The sequence below is a fragment of the Aegilops tauschii genome, chromosome 6 (genome assembly GCF_002575655.3).
Source record: "Aegilops tauschii subsp. strangulata cultivar AL8/78 chromosome 6, Aet v6.0, whole genome shotgun sequence".
Taxonomy (NCBI): Eukaryota; Viridiplantae; Streptophyta; class Magnoliopsida; order Poales; family Poaceae; genus Aegilops; species Aegilops tauschii.
Window position 1 is genome coordinate 290,675,968 of NC_053040.3, and position 21,427 is coordinate 290,697,394.

At 42.5% G+C, this 21,427-nt stretch overlaps 2 protein-coding genes and 1 long non-coding RNA gene across 7 annotated transcripts in view; 1 reads left to right on the forward strand and 2 right to left on the reverse strand.

The window, feature by feature from the left end:
- Positions 1-5,850: 5,850 nt before the first annotated feature.
- Positions 5,851-11,407, reverse strand: LOC109768518 (armadillo repeat-containing protein LFR). The gene is made up of 8 exons (XM_020327250.4): positions 11,082-11,407; positions 9,233-9,402; positions 7,856-7,989; positions 7,511-7,758; positions 6,940-7,045; positions 6,713-6,851; positions 6,491-6,618; positions 5,851-6,409 (listed from the first exon to the last, which is right to left on the reverse strand). The coding sequence occupies exons 1-8, from the start codon at positions 11,263-11,265 to the stop codon at positions 6,148-6,150; spliced, it is 1,371 nt and encodes a 456-aa protein (XP_020182839.1). The 5' UTR covers positions 11,266-11,407; the 3' UTR covers positions 5,851-6,147.
- Positions 11,408-13,388: 1,981 nt separating this feature from the next.
- The window catches only part of LOC109768520 (DNA mismatch repair protein PMS1), a 10,530-nt gene continuing 2,491 nt past the window's right edge, over positions 13,389-21,427 (reverse strand). Inside the window, exons 4-13 of one of the 5 annotated variants that reach the window (XM_073501422.1) lie at positions 20,628-20,872; positions 20,419-20,545; positions 19,656-19,724; positions 19,474-19,547; positions 19,191-19,253; positions 19,016-19,081; positions 14,566-14,669; positions 14,298-14,479; positions 14,002-14,101; positions 13,389-13,779 (exon numbers count right to left, since the gene is read on the reverse strand). In XM_073501422.1, the coding sequence (XP_073357523.1) occupies positions 13,769-13,779; positions 14,002-14,101; positions 14,298-14,479; positions 14,566-14,669; positions 19,016-19,081; positions 19,191-19,253; positions 19,474-19,547; positions 19,656-19,724; positions 20,419-20,545; positions 20,628-20,872 (1,041 nt within the window). In that variant the 3' untranslated portion in view covers positions 13,389-13,768. Of the gene's footprint in view, positions 13,780-14,001; positions 14,102-14,297; positions 14,480-14,565; positions 14,670-19,015; positions 19,082-19,190; positions 19,254-19,344; positions 19,548-19,655; positions 19,725-20,418; positions 20,546-20,627; positions 20,873-21,427 lie in introns of all 5 variants that reach the window. The other 4 variants (XR_012187776.1, XR_012187775.1, XM_020327252.4 and 1 more) reach the window with 4 other exon arrangements.
- LOC141025627 (uncharacterized) lies at positions 15,612-18,707 on the forward strand. Its single transcript, XR_012187777.1, has 2 exons — positions 15,612-15,792; positions 15,875-18,707. It is a non-coding gene; the product is annotated as an uncharacterized lncRNA (long non-coding RNA).

A 21,427-nucleotide genomic window follows, 5' to 3' on the forward strand; every position in this document is an offset into this window, starting at 1 on the left:
CGGATTGTTAGCAGTAATCGTCTGTGTTGTTATCGGTCTTCGCACACGTTTCCGATTACAGACCTGTTTGCCTCGTATCACACACATCTTGTTCATTTGAACCATTTCTATTCTCATGTCTCAACGCAAATAGTTCTGTCGGCGTTCTGGGAACGGGGGTCCCCAGACTTGCCTGCCTGCGGCCCATGGCGTGGCTAAGTCAGCGGGCCGTACGACACATCTTCATCAACAAGGCACCCAAGACCCTCGCGAGGGGCCAAGCCTCGCGAGGCGGACGACGCAGGATCTCCTCAGGAGCGGCCCCTCTAGGCGGGCTCATGAGGAGCGGAGATATCAAGGCGGGGCAAACCTCAGAGGCTCTCGTGACGTGAGCCATGACGATCGAGATCAGGCGGGCGCCAGCACGCACAGCGTCCTTGTTTCCTCTTTGGTGATAAGGAGGCAAGCGCAGGCGAGGAGTACCAAGGCATCAGGCAAAGGTTGCCATATCGGTGCAACGAGACCAAGACCAGAAGGACGGCAGGACGGAGGTCATCGTGGAGCCCAAGACGGCGTCACCACCAGAGCCTTTCGCACGCGAAGACCACTTTTGTCAGGATAGCTTGTACTAACTGTCCCCCTTCAAATTTGCCTGCCGTTGTTGGCTCCCTTCTCGCTCAATATTTGGGGAGAGGACCAGGGCCTATATAAGTAGAACTAGCCATCACAGTAGGGGCATCGCAGCCTGATCTGATCTGATCGAGAGCCTACCCTAGCCACAAGAACACCTCAACCTCAGGAGGCTGTTCTTCCCCTTGTACTGTTCATCATCAGCCCAAGAGGCAATCCACCACCACCACACTGGAGTAGGGTATTACACCACAACGGTGGCCCGAACCAGTATAAATCTCGTGCCTTTCTGTGTTGCGAGTTCGTCGAGTTCGTCCGCGAGATCTTAGTGAGCTAGGGCGTGGATTGGTAGGAGGGAAAGACTTCGCGCGCACCCCAGAGTTTGAACCTTAAGGGTTTGCCGGAACCCCACATCCAACATTTGGCGCGCCAGGTAGGCGTGCGCCGGAGCTTCTTCTCCGCCAATCGACTTGTCGACGCTCCGTGGCCACGATGTCCGGCGACCCAAGGGCTGACTCCGACCGCTAGGCAGCCTGGCCGGCCCGGGCGGCGCCACCTGCCCACGAAGCCCTCGACCCCGCGCTCCAGGCGGCGCGAGCACGATGTCCAGTGACCCAAGGTTTTGGAAGTTTAAGTCTATGAAAAATCAGGAACTCCGAGTGCTCGTCACACAGAGTGTTCGAATCTAACTTGATCAAACTTTGTGATGTAGCATGAATAGAGTTTGAGACGAGAAAAGCATAGATAGCTAGAAGAAGTTCTTAGGCATTCTTGTCCATCCATTTGGCAAAAGAAAAAGAGCCAAACAATCAAAACAACAAATGGATGTCCTCGAATGAGTAAAATATGCAATCAACATGCTCACACAATAAAATGGCAAATGAAATATGTGACAAAGCATGCACAAACACTCTAGCATCTATCAAACAATTGGCGATGACTAGTTCATCTATATATGAGTATATTGACTTAGGACTCAAATGAGAACATTTGATCATAGGTCATACTCATCGTTTAAGCACAAGTGGGGTTACCACCTTTACATAAAGCATTGTTGTGTTCACACCATTAGAATTTTTTTAGCTCAATTTTTAGAGTAAAGCTCCCCCTAGATGTGATATCCCCCCTAAGAGGGATGAACTAACATTGGGTTTTGTCGATGATGACTTCATGTAGATGTTGAAGATGTGGATGCTCAATGTTGATGTAGATCATTTGGAGCAATCCATTGAAGTAAGTTGCACTTTCAATACCTACACGGGTTAGTCCCACAAGGAACAAACAAGGATATCCATAGACATAGAGTGATGTTCACACAAGATGATGTCCATGAAAGCATTAGGTTACCTTGTCCCTTGTCTTACCAACAAGAGGGTTTGTGACTCCTTGAACTAGTGCAAGATGTGAAAGTTGTTTGCACTTATTCTCGCCAAAATGATATGAGTGAAGTATGTTGGCGGAGTCACCCTCAAGAACTCTCTAGTTCTTCTTCTTCGGGATCCACATCATCTTGATGAGAATCCTTGGAGTTGTAGTCGTACTTGATGAAGTAGAACTTGATGTAGTCTTGGGAACCCACTTGACCAAGGCCTTGAGAGCTTCTTCAAATGCATCAATCTCCTCTTGAAGCATGTCCTTGCCCTTTTGCTTGTGGTCTTGTGGTGGAAGATCATCTTGAGATTGTGTCCCTTGGAAAGAAGTAGGATCATACTTCTCTTGTTGAGGAACAAACTTCGTCTTGGGGTATTGATCTTCTTCCCACTCAACTCCATTGGCATTTAACTTTCATTCAAAACCAACACCTTGATTCTTCCGGTGCCTTCCTTGCTTGCGTACAATTTCCTCAAATTGCTTACTCCCGGCAAGGCTCTTGTAAAACCTTTCTCTATAATTCCCTTCAATAAGCTATTTTCTTGCTCAAGTGTAACTTGGCTAAGAGAATCATTAGTGGAATCAAGAGAACTACTAGAAGCAACAATGTTGGATTTAACATGATTATTGTTACTACTAGAAGAAGAATCTTTCTTACTCTTGTTGCTAGATTTTACTTGTGGCGTGTAAGTAGACAAGAGTAAACGCTTGGCAATGTAAGAAGAACTTTTCTTGTGAAGATCATCATTGATTGCTTTTAAGAACCCATGCTCTTGCTCAAGGTTGAACTTTTCAAAGCGTAGCTTCTCATGAGTCTTTAAGAGTTCTCAATGATCTTCCAAGGTAGTTTCATGAGCTAACTTAAGAGTGTTTAGTTCTTTAGTTATACGCTCACTCTCCTTCTTATCATCATCATCATCCGTTTTATCTTGATTAGTATGATTAATAGCAATTTCATCTTCATCACTAGAGTTATCAACAAGTAAATCATCATCACCTAGCAAATCATCTTCATCACTATTGAAATCAACATACTCGGGGTGTGATACCTTTGGGCCTTTAGCCATGAAGCATCTTCCAATTCCTTCATTTGGTGAATCAAATATGTCATAGGAGTTGGTTGACACAAGTGCTAGACCGGCAACACCTTCATCTTGAGTATATTCGGAGTCGGAGTGATAACTTTTTTCGGAGTGATGGTCGGAGTCGGAGCCGGATACCCATTCACCAACATGAGCTTGATGTCTTCGTTTTGTGTAGCTCTTTGATGATTTGTCCTTCCTTTCCGAATCCTTGCTTCTCCGAGAGGTTCTTCGTTCATAACGATCATCTCTACTCCTTATCTCTCTTGGAGGTGATTCTTCTCTTCTACTTCTCCTTTTAGGTGAATCTTCTCTTCTTTTGTAGGGAGACGTACACTCATTGGAGTAGTGTCCGGGTCTTCCACAATTGTAGCAATTACGCTCATGACTCGAAGATCTTTTGTAATTATAGGACCTTGACTTGGAACTTCTATCTTTGCTTCTACTATTGTAGAACTTGTTGAAGTTCTTCACCATTAGGCTCAATTCCTCATTGAAGGTTTGTTTCTCACTTGATGATGTAGGAGCATCACGTGAGGCTTTGTAAGCACCACTTGACTTGTTGTGAAGCTCTTCCTTATCCTTGAGTGACATCTCATGAGCAATAATTCTTCCAGTGACTTCCGTTGGCTTGAGATCTTTGTAATTTGGCATCATTTGGATCAATGTGCACACGGTATCATATTTTCCATCCAAGGCTCTTAGAATCTTCTTGATGATGAATCCATCGGTCATCTCTTCACTTCCTAAGCCGGCAATCTCATTTGTGATGAGAGCAAGCCTAGAGTACATTTCAGTGACACCTTCACCATCCTTCATTTTGAACTTGTCAAGTTGACTTTGAAGCACATCCAATTTGGATTCCTTGACGGAGTCGGTACCTTCGTGCATATCAATCAAACTATCCCAAATTCCTTTGCATTCTCAAGACGGCTGATTTTGTTGAATTCTTCGGGGCACAATCCGTTCAAGAGGACATCGCAAGCTTGAGCATTGTATTGCAGCATCTTCAACTCTTCCGCGGTAGCTTCACAGTTCGGTTCTCTCCCATCAAAGAATTCAACTTGCAAGCCAATACACACAATAGCCCAAATGGCGGGGTTATGTCCAAGAATATGCATTTTCATCTTATGCTTCCAATTAGCAAAATTAGTACCATCAAAGTAAGGACCTCTACGGTGGTAATTTCCCTCGCTAGACGCCATACTATCCTAGGTTGTGAAACCAAGGCTATGATCACCAAAAGCTATGGAAATCAAGGCAAATGAAGGCCAAAGCTCTGATACCACTATGATCGAAAGTATGTCTAGAGGGGGATGATTAGACTACTTGACCAAATAAAAATCTAGTCTTTTCCCAATTTTAAGTTTTGGCAGATTTTAGCAACTTAGCATAAGTCAAGCAATCAACCTACACATGCAAGTCTAAGAGTATAGCAGCGGAATGTAAAACATTTGCATATGAAGGTAAAGGGAGGAGTTTGGAGGGAGCAAACGCAATGTAGACACGGAGATTTTTTTTTCCGTGGTTCCGATAGGTGGTGCTATCGTACATCCACGTTGATGGAGACTTGAACCCACGAAGGGTAATGGCTGCGCGAGTCCACGGAGGGCTCCACCCACGAAGGGTCCACGAAGAAGCAACCTTGTCTATCCCACCATGGCCATCATCCACAAAAGACTTGCCTCACTAGGGTAGATCTTCACGAAGTAGGCGATCTCCTTACCCGTACAAACTCCTTGGTTCAACTCCACAATCTTGTTGGAGGCTCCCAAGTGACACATAACCAATCTAGGAGACACCACTCTCCAAAAGGTAATAGATGGTGTGTTGATAATGAACTCCTTGCTCTTGTGTTTCAAATAATAGTCTCCCCAACACTCAACTCTCTCTCACATATTTGAATTTGTTGGAAAGATGATTTGAGTGGAAAGCAACTTGGGAAAGGTTAGAGATCAAGATTTTTGTGGTTGGAATGAAATATTTTGGTCTCAACACATGAGTAGATGGTTCTCTCTCAGAAAATGTATGCTGAAAGTGTAGGCACATTCTGATGGTTCTCTCCACGAATGAAGAGTGGGTGGAGGGGTATATATAGCCTCCACAGAAAATATAACTGTTACACACAATTTACCAAACTCGATGGAACCGAATCATGAAACTCGGTCAGATATTTAGTTCAAAATGTGAACGTTAGGATTTTCGGTGGGACCGACATGTCAACTCAATGGGACCGATTTTATTAGGGTTAGGGCATAACGTAATCTCGGTGAGACCGATCACATAAACTCGGTGAGACCGATTTCTGTAATAAGCAAACAGAGAGTTGGTCAGGCAAACTCAGTGGGACCGAATCGCTCACGGTGCAAATTTGCATCTTTGTCATATAAAGATGTAAAAACGCAACTGCTCGCCAATTGCCCACCGAATCGATAGATGGGCAATTGGCGAGCAGTTTTGCATCTTTGTCATATAAAGATGTAAAAACGCAACTGCTCGCCAATTGCCCACCGAATCGATAGATGGGCAATTGGCGAGCAGTTGCGTTTTTACATCTTCATATGACGAAGATGCAAATTTGCATCGTGAGGTATTGTATTTTACATCTCCAAAAGGCGAAGATGTAATTTTTTTGCATTTACACCATCTGTTGAAGAGGTGTTTTTACCTTTTGCATCTACATCTTCTCGCTCTTACTGGCTACAGTGCCGCCCCTGAGTGGTCAACAAAGTCTTCTCTTTCTCGTCATAATAGTATAAAAAAGCATTACAAAATAAAGCTTATGCAGTTATGCCTCAAATATTCAAGTCTTAATTGAAGACCGTAGCTTACTGCAGCATTGCTTACAGGGACAGGATTGCACTAGCTTCGGTTCAAAGCAAATGGGTGCAGGGGCCGGCTGTATTCTAGCAGGATACATACATCACAGGAGACATGCTGCGTTCTACTGTAGCACCCAGGCCTGCCTTAAACAAAGTTCTAAAACAAACACATCATATGGAGCTAAGTAGTAGTACTTGTTACATACAGTCAGAAACTAAAATGATACAGATTTTAACGACACGTCAAGGGGTCAGCACATGCATCAGTTTATGTTTCCCCAGATAGCTTGACCAGACGTCACCTTGTTGCTCGGCCTCGCAGTCAGCTCGTACAGAATCCGAGCAAAAGTGTCCGAGTATTTCCCTTCCGACGTCAGGATCTCAGCAAAGTTATTCTCGTGAACCAGGAGGTGCATCCTGTTTTGAGGCTCCGAGACGAGGCTCTCCAGTATCACCGCTGCTTTCCTACAGACCTCCGACACAGGGTGTGGTGCCTTCACGATCTTTAGGAGCCTATCCACAGCCCTGTTTCAATCAACAATGAAATAACAAATCAAAAAATTGCATCAAGGTATGCTATCACTGACAAAATCAAACAGATTTTACCATCGCTCACTAGCCAGCTTCAGTCTACAATCCATGTTCACTTCTGATACGTTGTAGAGGGCGCTAACAGCAGCAGCCTGTGCATCAAATGCTGGCACGCTCAACAGATCAACCAATCTCCTGTATATCTGTATATCAAGTAAATAGCTTTATTTAAAATCATCCATCCATATAGCATAAAATAGTAAATAGAGGACTCTGCCTGCTAAACGAAGGATTTACCTGTGAAATCACAGGAACAAGAAACGATTCATTGTCTGGATTGATTATCAGCCGCCCAATCAATTCAGCAGCAGCACAATGCCATGCTTTTATTGAAGAGGAAAGCATGCCCATTATGGCATGAACTGCGCTTTTCTCACTGTCTTGTAGAAAGCCAAGGAAAACAATAAGGAACAACATAAAAGGGAAAGATTGAGAAAAACACTCGTGATGAACTTCTATCTCACGTCATTTTAATATATGATGGCTTTGACGAGCTCAAGATTCTCAGGTCCAGCACAGGTGCTAAATTAACAAGGGCCTCCAGCATGTTTGTTATGAGCTCATCGTCTTCTGTCAGATGGTAGAAATGCACACAAAGATAAGTTTTCAAGTCTCACAATATTTGTTGCAAGTAACGGAACTGTTGTCTTAGCAATACATAGTCCTAGGACAACTCATCTGATCCACTACGGAGATTCAATCAAATTAGTATATGAAGCAACAAATGGCAACTTTGTGACATTTCTATTTTGCTCTATAAACCCCAGCACAAAAATCAAATAGGTGACATTAATAATAAATATTTGGATGAAAGCATCTGCAGCTCAAATGAAGGATACATAGGTGTCATTTGCAGTAACATAATCAACACACAAGAAAATTGGCACAGATATATCCAGTCATATTTTAAAATCACATATTCAATCAAGGACAAATTAATTTGTACATTTAGAATAGAGGAACTGAATAAAAGGAACATAGCATAGATGCCTGGGAATTAAAAACTAAGGACAATAACCTAGTATGAAATTTTACCTGCATTTTGGTCTTCTAAGCACTGAAATATAGTCTCCAAGCAATGTCTATGCTGGACCATGATAGTCTCATTTTCTGGCATGAAAGAAAAATTGCGGATTATATTGGAGGCCGCAACAGCACACTGTTGCCTCTCTGTCCGCCCTTCATCATCAATATTAAAAAGACCATCTTCATCAAACAAAAATCCTGCAGATCTCTTCTTTGTGATAGTGGAGCTCTCTATCTTTGATTGATCATTTGGAGGACTGAAATTACCATATTTCAAAGAATATAAGTATGTTGCGCGAATCATGAAAAGTGAGATGGGTACTCAAGATATTGATGAGATCAATAATGACATACGTGGTGCTGTCCGAGTATACTTTCCCAACGTTTTCAAGACCAAATCCTGAGATTGTTGTATTGACACCCAAAGTTCTTACTCTTGGTGGTTTTGTATGGTCCCTAGGCATTGCAATATCTCGCCAGTCATCAATCTGTATAAGATGACAGAGCATCAAACAGAATGCAAGGAAAAACCAATAGTACAGCCCGATAAAAGAATTACCTCTTTTCGTGGAAAACTGGAAACCAATATAAACACACAACTTAGCAGACTGTAGAACTTAGTCTTGTGCAAAAACCTTAGAGCATCTCCAACAGATAATGTAGATGTATAGATAACAGAAATATACATCACCAAGGCCCAAAAAGGTACTCCAACAGATGATGTAGATGCAAAAAAATTACATCTGGGTTTATCTGATGTAAAATGCATCACCAAGGGATGCAAATATACATCACTTGGGGGCAGATTTTACATCTAGATGTAAAACGCAGCCGCACTGCGCAAAGCCCAAGTGCCACTGGAACCTTCACTCCCCCCTCCCACCATGCGACCGCCCTGCCTCCCGCCGCCAGATCCGGCCTCCCCACCCCCGTGGCCACCGGATCTGCCGCTTTTCCACCGCCACACGCCTCGAAATCACCGGAATCGAAGCAGCTCCGCCGCCGCGCCGCCACAGATTTGAAGCATCTCCGTCCCCGCCGGCGCTCACACAGCCTCCGCCTCCATCTTCCAATCATCTCCCTGTGACTCCGCCACTTCCCCGCCACCGCACGCCTCGTTTTTGGCAGAATTGAAGCCGCTCGGCCGCCGCCGCGCCGTCGCTCGATTTGGAGAACCCATCGCCGCCGCGCCGCACAACCCCCATGTAGTAATTCAACTAGTTTTACATCATCTATTATACATCATCTGTTGGAGTTGGGTGTTTTTTGGTGATGTAAACCCCACTTTTTGGTGATGTAAATTTTACATCTAGCTCTTTTTGGTGATGTATTTTACATCATCTGTTGGAGATGCTCTTAGAAGTCAAATTAAATATAAAAACTTCGGCAACCAATCAACAAATGGTATGTGTAAATAACAAAACATATCTTCAGAATTTTCTCTACAGCTACGACAATGACGCCAAATCCTAGATTTTGCTTGAGAACATCACACTTTTTCCCAATGTTGACGATAAAGGATGACTAACTAAATTAATTATTTTAAATATAGCTTGATTAATTAAATTTAACAAATTATACTAGACTAGTTAATTATTTTAAATGAACAATAGTGCAAACAAATTAAGCAGTGAATGCCAAAGGAATTGGGAACCTGAACTAAGCATACAATGCATGATCCAGTAACAACTAGATCAAGCTGGAGAGGAAGAACAGGAACTAAGCACCTACAACTTGAAGGAGGGCATCCAATAGCCCAGGAACTTTAGCAAGAGGTGTTGTATCCCGTCGGAGGTCATCCTTCTCCTTAAAAGAGAGTACTGTGAGGGCGTTCAATGCCCATAATATCTCACTCTTCAACCCACTTTGCAATGCAAGGACAATTCTTTTATTGTTCTGATCTGGAAAAACCACAACAAAAAGAAGTTAACTTGCCTTCTGCCAAATAGTCATGGAGGTAACCATTAAGCATACTAGAAAAGACAGATCATGCATTTCAAGCTCATGTCACAGAAGTGAGGCATCATCTGTATCAAATGGGACAAAAAATTACTAACAGGCCAACAACCTCTTGTCTGAGTAAACTGGAACAACAAGGGCTGTCTGCATCTGTGACAACAGCTGGTCACAGAGAAAATAAAATATAAATACCGCGGCGCAATTCCTAAACTACTCAGCCAAAATATATCTTGTTTGATGAATGGGAAAACCACAACACATGTACATGCATTCACAGCCCGTGCTCGAGTTCATTCACATTTTCTCGTGCAAGCACAAATAGAAACATGAAAATTAATCATCATGCAGGCTCTTGTGGTTGCTATGATATGCTGTGTGCTCCTAATTTCTTGGCTGTTGTGGAAACAGAAGATATTAAAACATATATTACTCTGGATAAAATAAACGTAGATAGATCCTCTTATCCAATATTTGACCTCTCACATTTCACATTTCATCTTAAAATGCAGATAAACCAAACACAGGTTGACCCCTCTCATTTCATCTCATATGTGCAGAGCACAAAAAGTCTGTTTCCAATTTGGCCAAGAAAAAAAAAGGTATTCAAACACACAATTATGCAAAGCGTGCTCAACTCAACGGGATTATCATGATCCAGCATAATGCGAAGCGAAGCCATGAAATATTGGCACTAAACCCCACCAAAGTATTGTATGCTGAAGAGATAAATGTGATTAAACATCACTAATGAACTTTTGCATTTGCAACAAACTATTTTACCGTAACGTGCACCTTTTCCCTAAGAACAAAACAAGTTTCATGTTCACGTTTATTGTATGATTTTGATCAATCTAAAAAAGCCTAGGTATCTATCATGGTCAGAGCAGCCTCGGCTCGGTCAGTATCCTATAGATTAGTCATTGTTCTGCTGAAGCCAGAATTACGTGTCCAAGAATTGGAACGGGGAAGATCTAATCTGAAAGTAATCTTGCTAGGTGCTTTGGTTTTTTTACAGCACACAGCTTCGAAAAAGCATATGCTTGTGTGCTCAAATATTGTCTATTAGGATCAAATTTGCTACCAGCTTGGGAAGGCATATGATTTCCGACTGAAGCTATGGTTTGTGAGGTATGAGCCGGGATCTGAAGGGGGCAGAAGAATGATGAGGTCTCTCGTTTTCAACAATTAACTCTTGTTCTTACTTCTTTATCATGCTGCTGATGGCAGTTTTAATTCCAACATTACACTTGACAATCACCAGATATGGTGATTCCCAACAAGACATCCACAAGACATGATTAACCGAGGCGAACCAGCACTCGGAGTCAAAGCGTCCCTCTGTCTTCCCATAACGTGGGCTCTGATATGCAAATCTTAGATCCAAGGCTTAACCTGTGTGTTTCGTTTCAATAGTTGGCATGTAATTACTCGCAGTATTGCAGCTGCGGCTGAAATAGAGAATTCCTAATTCCGCCACGCCCCCCCCCCCCCCCCCCCCCCCCCCCCCCGCGACAAGTCGACTCCAATTCGAGGGTCCAACATGTGGTTTGCCACCATTAATGTCCTAGAACCCACCGGATTCTCGGTTTGCAGGTTAAGAAGAGGCGAAGGAGAAGCTCACCGGAGAGAGCCGTGAGGACATGGAGGGAAGGCCCGACGAGGGCGGCCGGCGCCGCCGGGTCGCCGACGGCAGCCGCCGCGGCCGCGGCTGCAGCCCCACTGCCGGTGGTGCTTCCGAACGGGCGGCCGCGCTTGGCCGCGGCGGAACCGCCGCCTCCACCGGACTTGCCCGTCTGCTTCTGCATGGCTAGGGTTTTGGAGTTCTTCACTTAGCTCGGAGGTTCGGGCGTGGAGGTAGAAGGGGAGCAGGGTGCGTCGGCAGACAGGTAAAGTGTGGAAATAGAGTCCGTTTCACCCGTCGAATTGCGATCGATCGGTAGAGTGTGTTGATTCAAGTTTTTTTTTTAACATAAATTCAAGTTGTCATTTTCTGAAGAAAAAAAATCATAAGTTCAGGTCAGGACAATGAAAAGTATAGATCTGGAAAAGAAAAAGAAAATGGTAACGAAATCATTACCAAACATATACTCTTTGAGATATACTCCTTTTGATCAGGTTTATAAGTCAATATCAAGTGATACCACCAGTTACATGCTCCCATGATAACAACTTGAAAAGGTTAAATTTAATAAACGCTACAAGAAGCTCTATAAAAAAGTTTGTGAATGTCCATAACACATGTGTCTACAACTCCAAAAAAAATCAGAGCGAAATTCAAAGTACATTTAAAGAAAAGAAAAAGAAAAATTCAGCATCAATAGTGTCAATAAAAACAAAAGCATGAATAGTATTAAAAAACTACAAGGTTTACATCTTGATTTGTCTTTGTTGTTTCTTGATGTGTACTTTGAATTTGGGTCTGAAATATTTATAAAATAACTACACTACTCCCATTTACAAAAAAATATGATTTTTTTGTACCATTTGAATTGATTGTCTTTTTTTTCAAATTGGGGCCATGGAAGCACACTCCCTTTATTTCAAAATATAGTGAGTCCGCGTTTTTCGAGGTCTAACTCTGACTATAAATTTAACCAACGAGACCGACTGCGGCGGGAACTGGTATAATTTTTTTTCTCCCGCCGCAGTCGGTCTCGTTGGTTAAATTTATGGTCAAAATTGAAGCACAGGGATATAGGAAGCACTATATTTTGAAACGGAGGAAGTATTAGTGAAAGACTTCAACCATTAATTGATTAACAAAATATGATGTACATGCCTATAATTTAGATCACTATTTTAGTGACCAAATCCCTCTCGTATTTCTTTATAGAGGGAGTATGGGAGTATACATGTCGTCTATTTCCAACTCAATAAAACAGAACATGCCGGCTATTTTTTTTCAGAAATTTTTCAATCTATTCATCTTCAATCATGGCAGTACAACGAATACTAGAAATAAAAAATACATCCAGATTTGTAGACCACCTAGCGACGACTACAAGCACTGAAGCGAGCCGAAGGCGCGTCGCCGTCATCACCCCTCCATCGTTGGAGTCCGGCACAAAGCCGGGAAGTCGCCGTGCTAAGGCCCCGTAGGACCAGCACACCAGAACAGCAACCGCCGCAGATAAAGAATAATGTAGATAAAAAGGATCCAACCCGAAGACATACGAATGTAGACGAATAACGACGAGATCTGAACAAATCCACCATCGATAGATCCGCCGGAGACACACCTCCACACGCCCACCAACGATGCTAGACGCACCGCCGGAACAGGGGCTAGGCGAGGAGACCTCTATTCCATCTTCAGGGAGCCACCACCGTCTCGTCTTCAGGACACAAACTCTAGCAAAACTGAAAAAAATGACTAAAAACAGAGCCCTTCCGCCGACCCTTGCCAAGATCCACCGCGCCCCCATGGCCCTAGGGCCACCGGAGAGGAGGCAGATTGCGGCGGCGTCAGCGGGAGGCAGAAACCCTGGCTTTTTTGTGGAGGAGGAGGTGGCGGCTAGAGATCTAAGCGGAAGTGCACCTGTTGCCTCCTCTGTTTCTTGATCCTGCACTAACATGCCGACTATTTACCACATCCCATGTTAATAGTCAATTTAAACCAAGTGGCTACGGCAGCCTGAGATACATACATGCACAAAGCGTGAGCGTGTGTTCGGCAACATACGCTGCAAACTTAGCAGGCTCAAAAAAATACAAACTGCTCGCCAAGGAGCAGGAAACCTTCTACCATTCAGGCCCTGTTTGGATTATCATTTTACTTTGAAATACCCCTGCAAAAAATATATTCCTTGCCTCTTCATTCTGTTTCCAGCTCAAAATTACTCAGTGGCCGGTATGATACAGGCGTAAGTTAAACACCTCCGCATTTGAATACACTGTTGACCGTTCCCAAGCTCGCCCTCAGGCTCCGTTTAGAACTGGTGTAACTTTATACAACTGCATTTAGCTCACAGGTGTATAACAGCAGCAACCATAAATCGGCTGATTACGAGCCTAAACGAGGATACAAGCGTAAACATTACAGGCCTAATACAATGAACCAACCACCTCTTACAAGCCTACCCGACGTTTTCTAACCAGCCAATGTTTTAAGGAGGGGAAACGATATTCCAAGCGGGCTCTCCGTAGCAGCGGAAAACAAGCCACGCGACCGCCAGTCACTTGAACAATTGTCAAAACGTCACCCCAGATCCTGCCATATTCCCGTGAACCCAAGGAGTTGCCGATAAAATCCTCATGAGCGTCAATGGATTTTCTTCCTTTTACGCAATGAAACTTCTCAGCACCGCTTCAATTTGCTTCTGTGAAAACATGAGATATCCTTTATATATAAATCAAATATAAACAAAAGAGCGGTAAATAGGGGCAGTTGCAGTCATGTACAAGTACAAGATGTGAGTCCACAATGTTTGGAACTAACAACCACACATTCGGGCTTTATACTACTGGCTAACCACTTGGCCTTGCAATAAACCGCCATGTAAATAGAAAAGAATGCTACAGTGGACGGCACAGTCCTTTACCTTTGAACCTTATACTAGTCAGATCTGCAAGATGCCGCATTGTCGGCCTCCCGTGCGGGCAATTCCAAGGGGACCTTAGTCCTGTCAGATTTTTCAGTATCTGAAGTGCAAAAGCAAACATTAATTCATCGTTTGAAGCAATACCTCTTTCTGGATAGTGAGTGGCTGCACAAATGGACTAAAGCAAGCATTGGATTATGCTTCTGAAAACACCCAAGTCACATCTAAACTAAACTAACACGTGTATTTTCAGGAAGGATCTATCTAGGTCACCGCAGCCGAATATTTGTAATTACCTTCTTCATTTCGGTTTTCGTCAGTGGATCGCCAATCATAGTAGACATTCGGCAAGCCCTCGAAGCGAACATGGCACGAACCCTCGAAGGGCAAACAGAGTCAGTTTTATCCATCTTATAGCTACTAATTATTGAACAGTCACCTTGACTGTCAGAAAGCATGCAAATCAGCTCCTTCACATCTAAATCAAGGGAAATGAAAGTAAGTCTACAGTTTTGAGTTTTTTACGAGCGTAAAATCAGACATGGTACAAGAATAAGTAATTACCTTGAACACCAAATGTAATATTTTTACTAAACGGTACAGCTTTCAAAAGATAATGACTGCCAGGAGAAGCATGCAAATCTTCTGCTAAAACAAAACCATTTTTTCTGAAACAAGGTGACAGAAGAAAGAATGTGAGCTACCTAGGATTTAATCACCTCCAAACACTATTGATTAAAACTAGAAAGATATAGCATGTCTTCTGTCAATACAGCGTGTCTACAGGAGGGATGAAGGACCATGCATGATTCAAGAATCAAGATGGTATGCACTTATCAAAAATAAATACACCTAGCTGGTGCAATTAATAATTTATCATGCATGAATTGATATTTTCAAGAACCAGATATAAGCAGAAAACTTCCCCTTGAAGAACAAAACAACAACAGATGTATGGATAGCATAGGTTATGTGTTACTCCCTCCGGTTAAGTATTAGCTGTCGTTTTGGACATAGGTAAAGTCAAACAAAAATATTTGGATCAGATACTTGAAAGCACATGCATATATTAGTCTCGGCAAGTGCTTTCGCAGAATGTACTTTTACTATGGATGTCCGGAAATCTGTTTCATGTAGCTTGGCAAGGAAATTTTGAATCATGGATACCACTTTTAACGGGTTTCATAACAATGGTCTTGATAGAAATAGTAGTCAAATTTGTAGTTTGAAGACCATGCCCATGTCCAAAATAACAGCTTTTGGGGAAGAAACAGTACTTCACATGTTCTTTGAAGAACCATATACTGAATGTAACTATAACCAAACATCTGTCAAACAGGCAACTGATGGTTACTGCATTAAAGACTACACATTTCAATATTAAAGTTGGGGAAATACTAACACCCACACGTGTGGCATTTAGAAACCCGCCCACACGCACTCGATGCCGTTCGATCCGTTTGCACGAATTTTACAGCAATTGCCATCCGGGTCAAAAGCCACGTAAGCAAACGGTGTTGTGCGGGCGAAACACTCCTCGCCCGAACGCGTGTGGCAGTTGACAATTCGGCCCGAACGCGTTAAATGTGGAATCTTCATGCATCTGCCGAGGACCAGCGCACCTTATCCTCTCGCCTCAGGCCCCCCACCCCCACTCCACTCGCTAGAGCAGCTGTGGCGGAGCCTTTCCCCCGCATCGACGGCGACCACGCGCCAAGGAGCTCAACCCCGAGCGACCCCGGCGCCTCGCCCACACCTCCGGTGGCCGGCGAACGCCGACTAGCGAGCCAGGTTTCTTCCCACCGCCCCGTGCCGCTCCTCTTCTTCCCCTCTGCTCGTAATCCCCTCTCATATGTATCTTTGTGGTGACCAGTAGGTGGCCGGCGAGATGGGCGGTGGCAGGCGTGAGGGACGGGGAGGGGCGCGTTGGTGGTGAGCACCGGGTGGATCCCCCTTCTCCCATGGCGGCTTGGGTGGCGGTGAGGGAGAGCTGCGTGGTTTTCTCGACTGTGAGGGGGAGGTCCAGGGGGCCGGATGGCTGAAGCGGAGGAGGCGAGCGCGCGCGGCTACTTCTGGGGTTTGAGCTCCGCCGCGCGCCAGTCTATCTGCGTGCTGCCGCCGCGCTACTCGCCAACTCCTGCCCCGAGAACGACGGCGGCGGGCCGGCGGGTGTCCCTAGTGGGGCTCGGCCTCCGTGGTGGGCGCAGGCGCGGGCCGGAGCTACTCGACCCGGTGGGCAAGCGCCACCCCGTGTTCGTCGTCAACATCGATGGGCTTGTGGTCGTGGGAGGCAACGGCTTGTTCGTCAGGGCGTCGCGGCAGCCCAGCAACTACTGCAATCACGGCGACATCCGCGTGCTCGATGTGATCTTCAGGAAGGCCCGTCTGCTCCGTGCTCCTCCGGCACCCGATGCCATGGAGGTTTGATTTTCCCTCTCTCAGTTTCGTGTGTTGTGTGTTCATGCACACGGCAGCAGGGCGATGATTTTTGTTTGATCAATCATCTGAGTACAGTTTTGAATCTGATAATTTAGCCTTTGTTTAGAATTGGATGGATAGTCTGTAGTTTCCATGGGCAGTTTTCGAGCATGCAGTGATGGCAACTTTAGTCATGGCAATTTTTTATGATGCCATGGTAAATTTCGGAGACATGGCAAATTTAACACCCATGGCATTTTAAGTTGGTCACATAGCTTAAACATGTGTACCTGTAGTAGTACCCCAGGTCACAAGGCCTGTTAATTATCTGGTGTTGTTATTTACAGAATACATGTGGTTAGATTGAGGTCAGAAATCATGGAAGTTGTTAAACTTTTATCGATGGCAATTCTATAACGTATATTTCTATTTATAAGCAAAACACCATGGCAAATTTAGTTTATTGATCATGGCAAACTGATTTTATTTGATCATGTCAAATTTAGTTTATTTGGTTCATGGAAAATTTAGTTTACTAGTCATGGCAAATTTCGTTTTTTTAACACGCCCACGACAATGTTTATGCTTCTGTTTCTTACTTAACCACGGCAAATTTAGTTTGTTGATAATGGCAAATTTAGTTTATTGACCAAGGCAAATTTAGTTTATTGATCATGGCAAACTGATTTTATTTGATCATGTCAAATTTAGTTTATTTGGTTCATGGCAAACTTAGTTTACTAGTCATGGCAAATTTAGTTTTTTTTAACACGCCCACGACAATCTTTATGCTTTTGTTTCTTAGTTAACCACGGCAATTTTAGTTTGTTGATAATGGCAAATTTAGTTCATTGGCCATGGCAAAATTAGTTTATTGATCATGGCAAACTGATTTTATTTGATCATGTCAAATTTTGTTTATTTGGTTCATGGCAAATTTAGTTTACTAGTCATGGTGAATTTAGTTTTCAAATCGTGGCAAATTTTAGTTTACGTGAATTTCGCCGTGGCAAGTTTTGATACGAATCTACCATGGCATTTTTCTTGTTTATACTGGACTTTCAACTTTTTGTGCTTTTTTCACACACGACAAATTCACCATACAAACAAGCGGCAATTCTTGATACGAATTTGCCATGGCAATTTTCTCGTTCATATTTTTTGATTTTCAACCTTTTGTGTTTTTTACACACACGGCAAATTCATCATACCAAAACATGGCAATTCTTGATACAAATCTGCCATGCCAAGTTTTGATACGTTTTCAAATCAGGGCAATTTAGTTTACATGATTTTTTTCTGCCATGGCAAGTTTCAATATGAATCAGCCATGGCAATTTTTCTTGGTCATGGCAAAATTAGTTTACGTGAATTTCTGCCGTGCCAATTTTCCTGTTCGTATTTATGATTTTTTAACTTTTCTGTTTTTTACACACATGGCAAATTCATCATACCAGAACATGGCAATTATTGATATAAGTCTGCCGTGCCTAGTTTTGATACAAATTTGGTTTATTGATCATGGCAAATTTTAGTTTATTGGTTCATGGCAAATTTAGTTTACAATTCATGGCAAATTTATTTTATTGATCATGGCAATTTAGTTTAAATTGTTTTTTCTGCCATGGCAAGTTTCAATATGAATCTGCCATGGCAATTTTTCTTGTTCATGGCAAATTTAGTTTACATGAATTTCGTCGTGGCAAGTTTTGATACGAATTTGCCATGAGAAGTTTCTTGTTCATAGTTGAATTCCAAACTTTTTGTGTTTTTCAACACACATTAAATTCATCATACAAAACACGGCAATTCTTTGATACCAATCTGCCATGGCAAATCTCTTTGTTCATACTTGATTTTCAACATTTTGTGTTTTTTCTCACACACGGCAAAATTCTCCTTCAAAACACGGCAATTTTGATTAAACTTTCATGGCATTTTTAATTAAAAATGCAATTGCATTTTTATCTTTTATTGTCTTGTCAAATTTGTGTGTTCTTTTCACATGAATTTTTCAACTTTTTGCGTTTTTTCACATGGCAATATGATTTTTGTTGTCATGGCAGATTTGCCATATTTCATTTTGGGCATTATATATGTGTTCATAAACCTTTGCCATTGTTAAAAAACAAATATAATGGCAAATAGTTTGGTTAAACTCGAATGACATTTTCTGCTATTTTCAAAGCAGCTGATGGCATTTTTTAGTATCTGAGCAAAATCTGGGCTTTTATTTGTACAGAAAAAACCAAAAACTGGGCCTTTTCATTTAATTTGTTATTAGTGGGCTTTTTGTTCCTTTTTTTCATAGGGAAAAGGGATCTGATCTGATGGAGGCGTGTGGGGTGTGGGTTCCCTGTCAAACGAATTCGTACGTGAGATCGATCCCATTGCACCGAAGGAGTCGTGTGGTAGGATGCTCCTCCTGCCACACGTGTGGGCAGTTCTAATATTCGCCCACACAAAGTCGTGTGGGCTGCCTGCGGGGTATGCCACACAGGGTCGTGTGGGCGGGTGTCCATCGTATCGGCGTTTAGATACTTAGATCCACTTTTTGAGCAGTCAGAATCGAAGTAGTAGGACAAAGGAAATGTACCTGATAGTGTTCATGTGCATAGATACGATAACTTCTTCCTCCGGTGAAAGTTCAAGTCTCAGTGGCCTAGCGTTAGAACACAATCAGAAACCTCCTCCAATGCAAGAGAAAAAAAAAGCTACGGAAGGTATGGATAAACATGGACATTGTAAAGTCATTCCTTGAACTACCCTACCATAACCATTCACGAGTTGATGTTATTTTTGCCAAACCGCCATGGAGACCGAAATACGAGCTTCTTTCATCACATCATTTTGCAACGGAGAAAAAAGAAGAACATAATAAAGTTTCTGAATGACTCAAACGGCAACAGGATCGAAGGTAATGACCAGTTAGCATCTCTGATACAGGGTTACTTTGAGGGACTGTTCACCTCAGAAGTCCTAGCTCCCGACCCTGGGCTTGAGAAGTTCCATGTACAGAATAACACAGGAAAATAATGGGGCTTGTTTACTCACTGAAGAAGAGGCTGTATGTTTAACGTTGTTGACTGTGACAGGCTCTCAAAGTTGTACTTCTCATCAGCAGCATGCTTGAGAACAAAAAAAAAACGATATGAGGTACCTTGAGGGGTGCTACTCATATATCTTGGGATTTGTATAATGGTGTCACTGTTACACTGAAAAATATGTAGATGTACCTGATCTACAATAAATAGGTCTTGTTCCAGCTTTCCGATGATAAAACCGAGATTAAACTGCCCAACAACCTGAAGATGAGATAGTTAGTATCCTAAGAAATAACTGCATATAACACAATGCTTTGAATATTGCCACTTGTTTTACAAGAACGATGACTGTCAAATTCGAGCAAATAAACAACAAGGTCATAACAACAGATTTCTTGAAAGTACAGTCCACATCTGCAAGGTGCTTGTAAAATTGTAACAGCAACATGACCCTATGGTACTTGGCAGTTGCCTTGAACAGGAACATACTACAAAATTCCAATAGATCAAGTTCTCTCTGGATACAACTCCAACAGATCAAGTTCTCTCTGGATACTACAATTCGAACATCTGCAAGGTGCTTGTAAAATTGGAACAGCAACATGACCCTATGGTACTCAGCATACTACAATTCCAATAGATCAAGTTCTCTCTGGATACAACGTATGGCAAATTCTATATGTGACCACTCCAAAAGCACCGATTGGACATAATATCCAATTTCACAAATCATGATTGCTAACATCCATTATGGCTCCTCCCAATTACTGAGTGCATCAGAACTGTTTTAACATGTCATTTCAGAAAGAAAAACTAATCTTGCAAGGAAACTAGGCACAGTCATCACCGTTCACCTAAGACTCATTCATCAGGCAAATGGTTTAACAAATATAATGTTATATGGAACCACTGAAAGAAAATGAGAATATTAAGAATATGGAGCTATTTCAAGAACCTTCATTTCTCCAAAATTATCTTTGCTGAAAAACCTGTCCAACTCATTGGTGGCTGCAGCTAAATAATTAGATTTTCCCTCGTCGTCATTTGGTACATAATTATCCAGTGTTGCGGCTTTATAACACCTAGGCGAAGACAATTAAAGTAGTCAAAAACCAAACTCCTGATGGCAACAGAACTTGTTTATAACAACAGCATACGTGTTACCTTGCAGTTTTCTCAGAACAATGGACTCTGTTTTCATGTGATACAATAAAACCGCGTTTTCTTCTTCTCCTAAGCTTATCAATTGTAAACTGCACTGAATAAGATACTGATGTAGAGCACACCGAAGTGTCATTATCATGACCATCAAGTAAAGTTATATTGGACGGTGTATTTGGGGGTTCGGTATCCTTCAAACATTGATCGGGAGCACCAAAATTTGAAAGGCGTCGACCATTTTGTTCATCCTGCATTGCAGCATTCATTATACAATCTTTCCCACTAAACACATCAAAATTTATTTTTTCAAAAACAACTGATTTGCGCCAAAACACAGCTTAGCTAATCAGAGAAACTAAGGAGTTGTCGAAAATGCCAGAAGTAGATTCATGATTATTGAACTGCATGCACCAAATCAATTCACCCAAAAGCTTAAACTGATGGAGAAAAGTGGGCAATATATTTCCCTATGTCGACATGGTATCGACGTAGGTTGCAACTATATTTATTAATAGCATTTTGGCCAGGTCTTGAACTCAACATCTCTTGGCTCTGATTACCAAATTGAATTGCATGCACCTAACCATTTCACCCAAAAGCTTAAGCTGATGGGGAGAGACGGGCAATATATTTCAAAAATGATGCCTATAACTCACTAACAGTTCAAAAGTTCACTGTGAACTTCATAATACAATTTTAAAAGGCAGAGATACTTAAGAAGAGTGCTACAAAACAAACAGTTAAAGGCAAGAAGTGGAAGAAGAGAAACAAAAATAAAACAGTATTGGCAGCAGTAGTCTAAT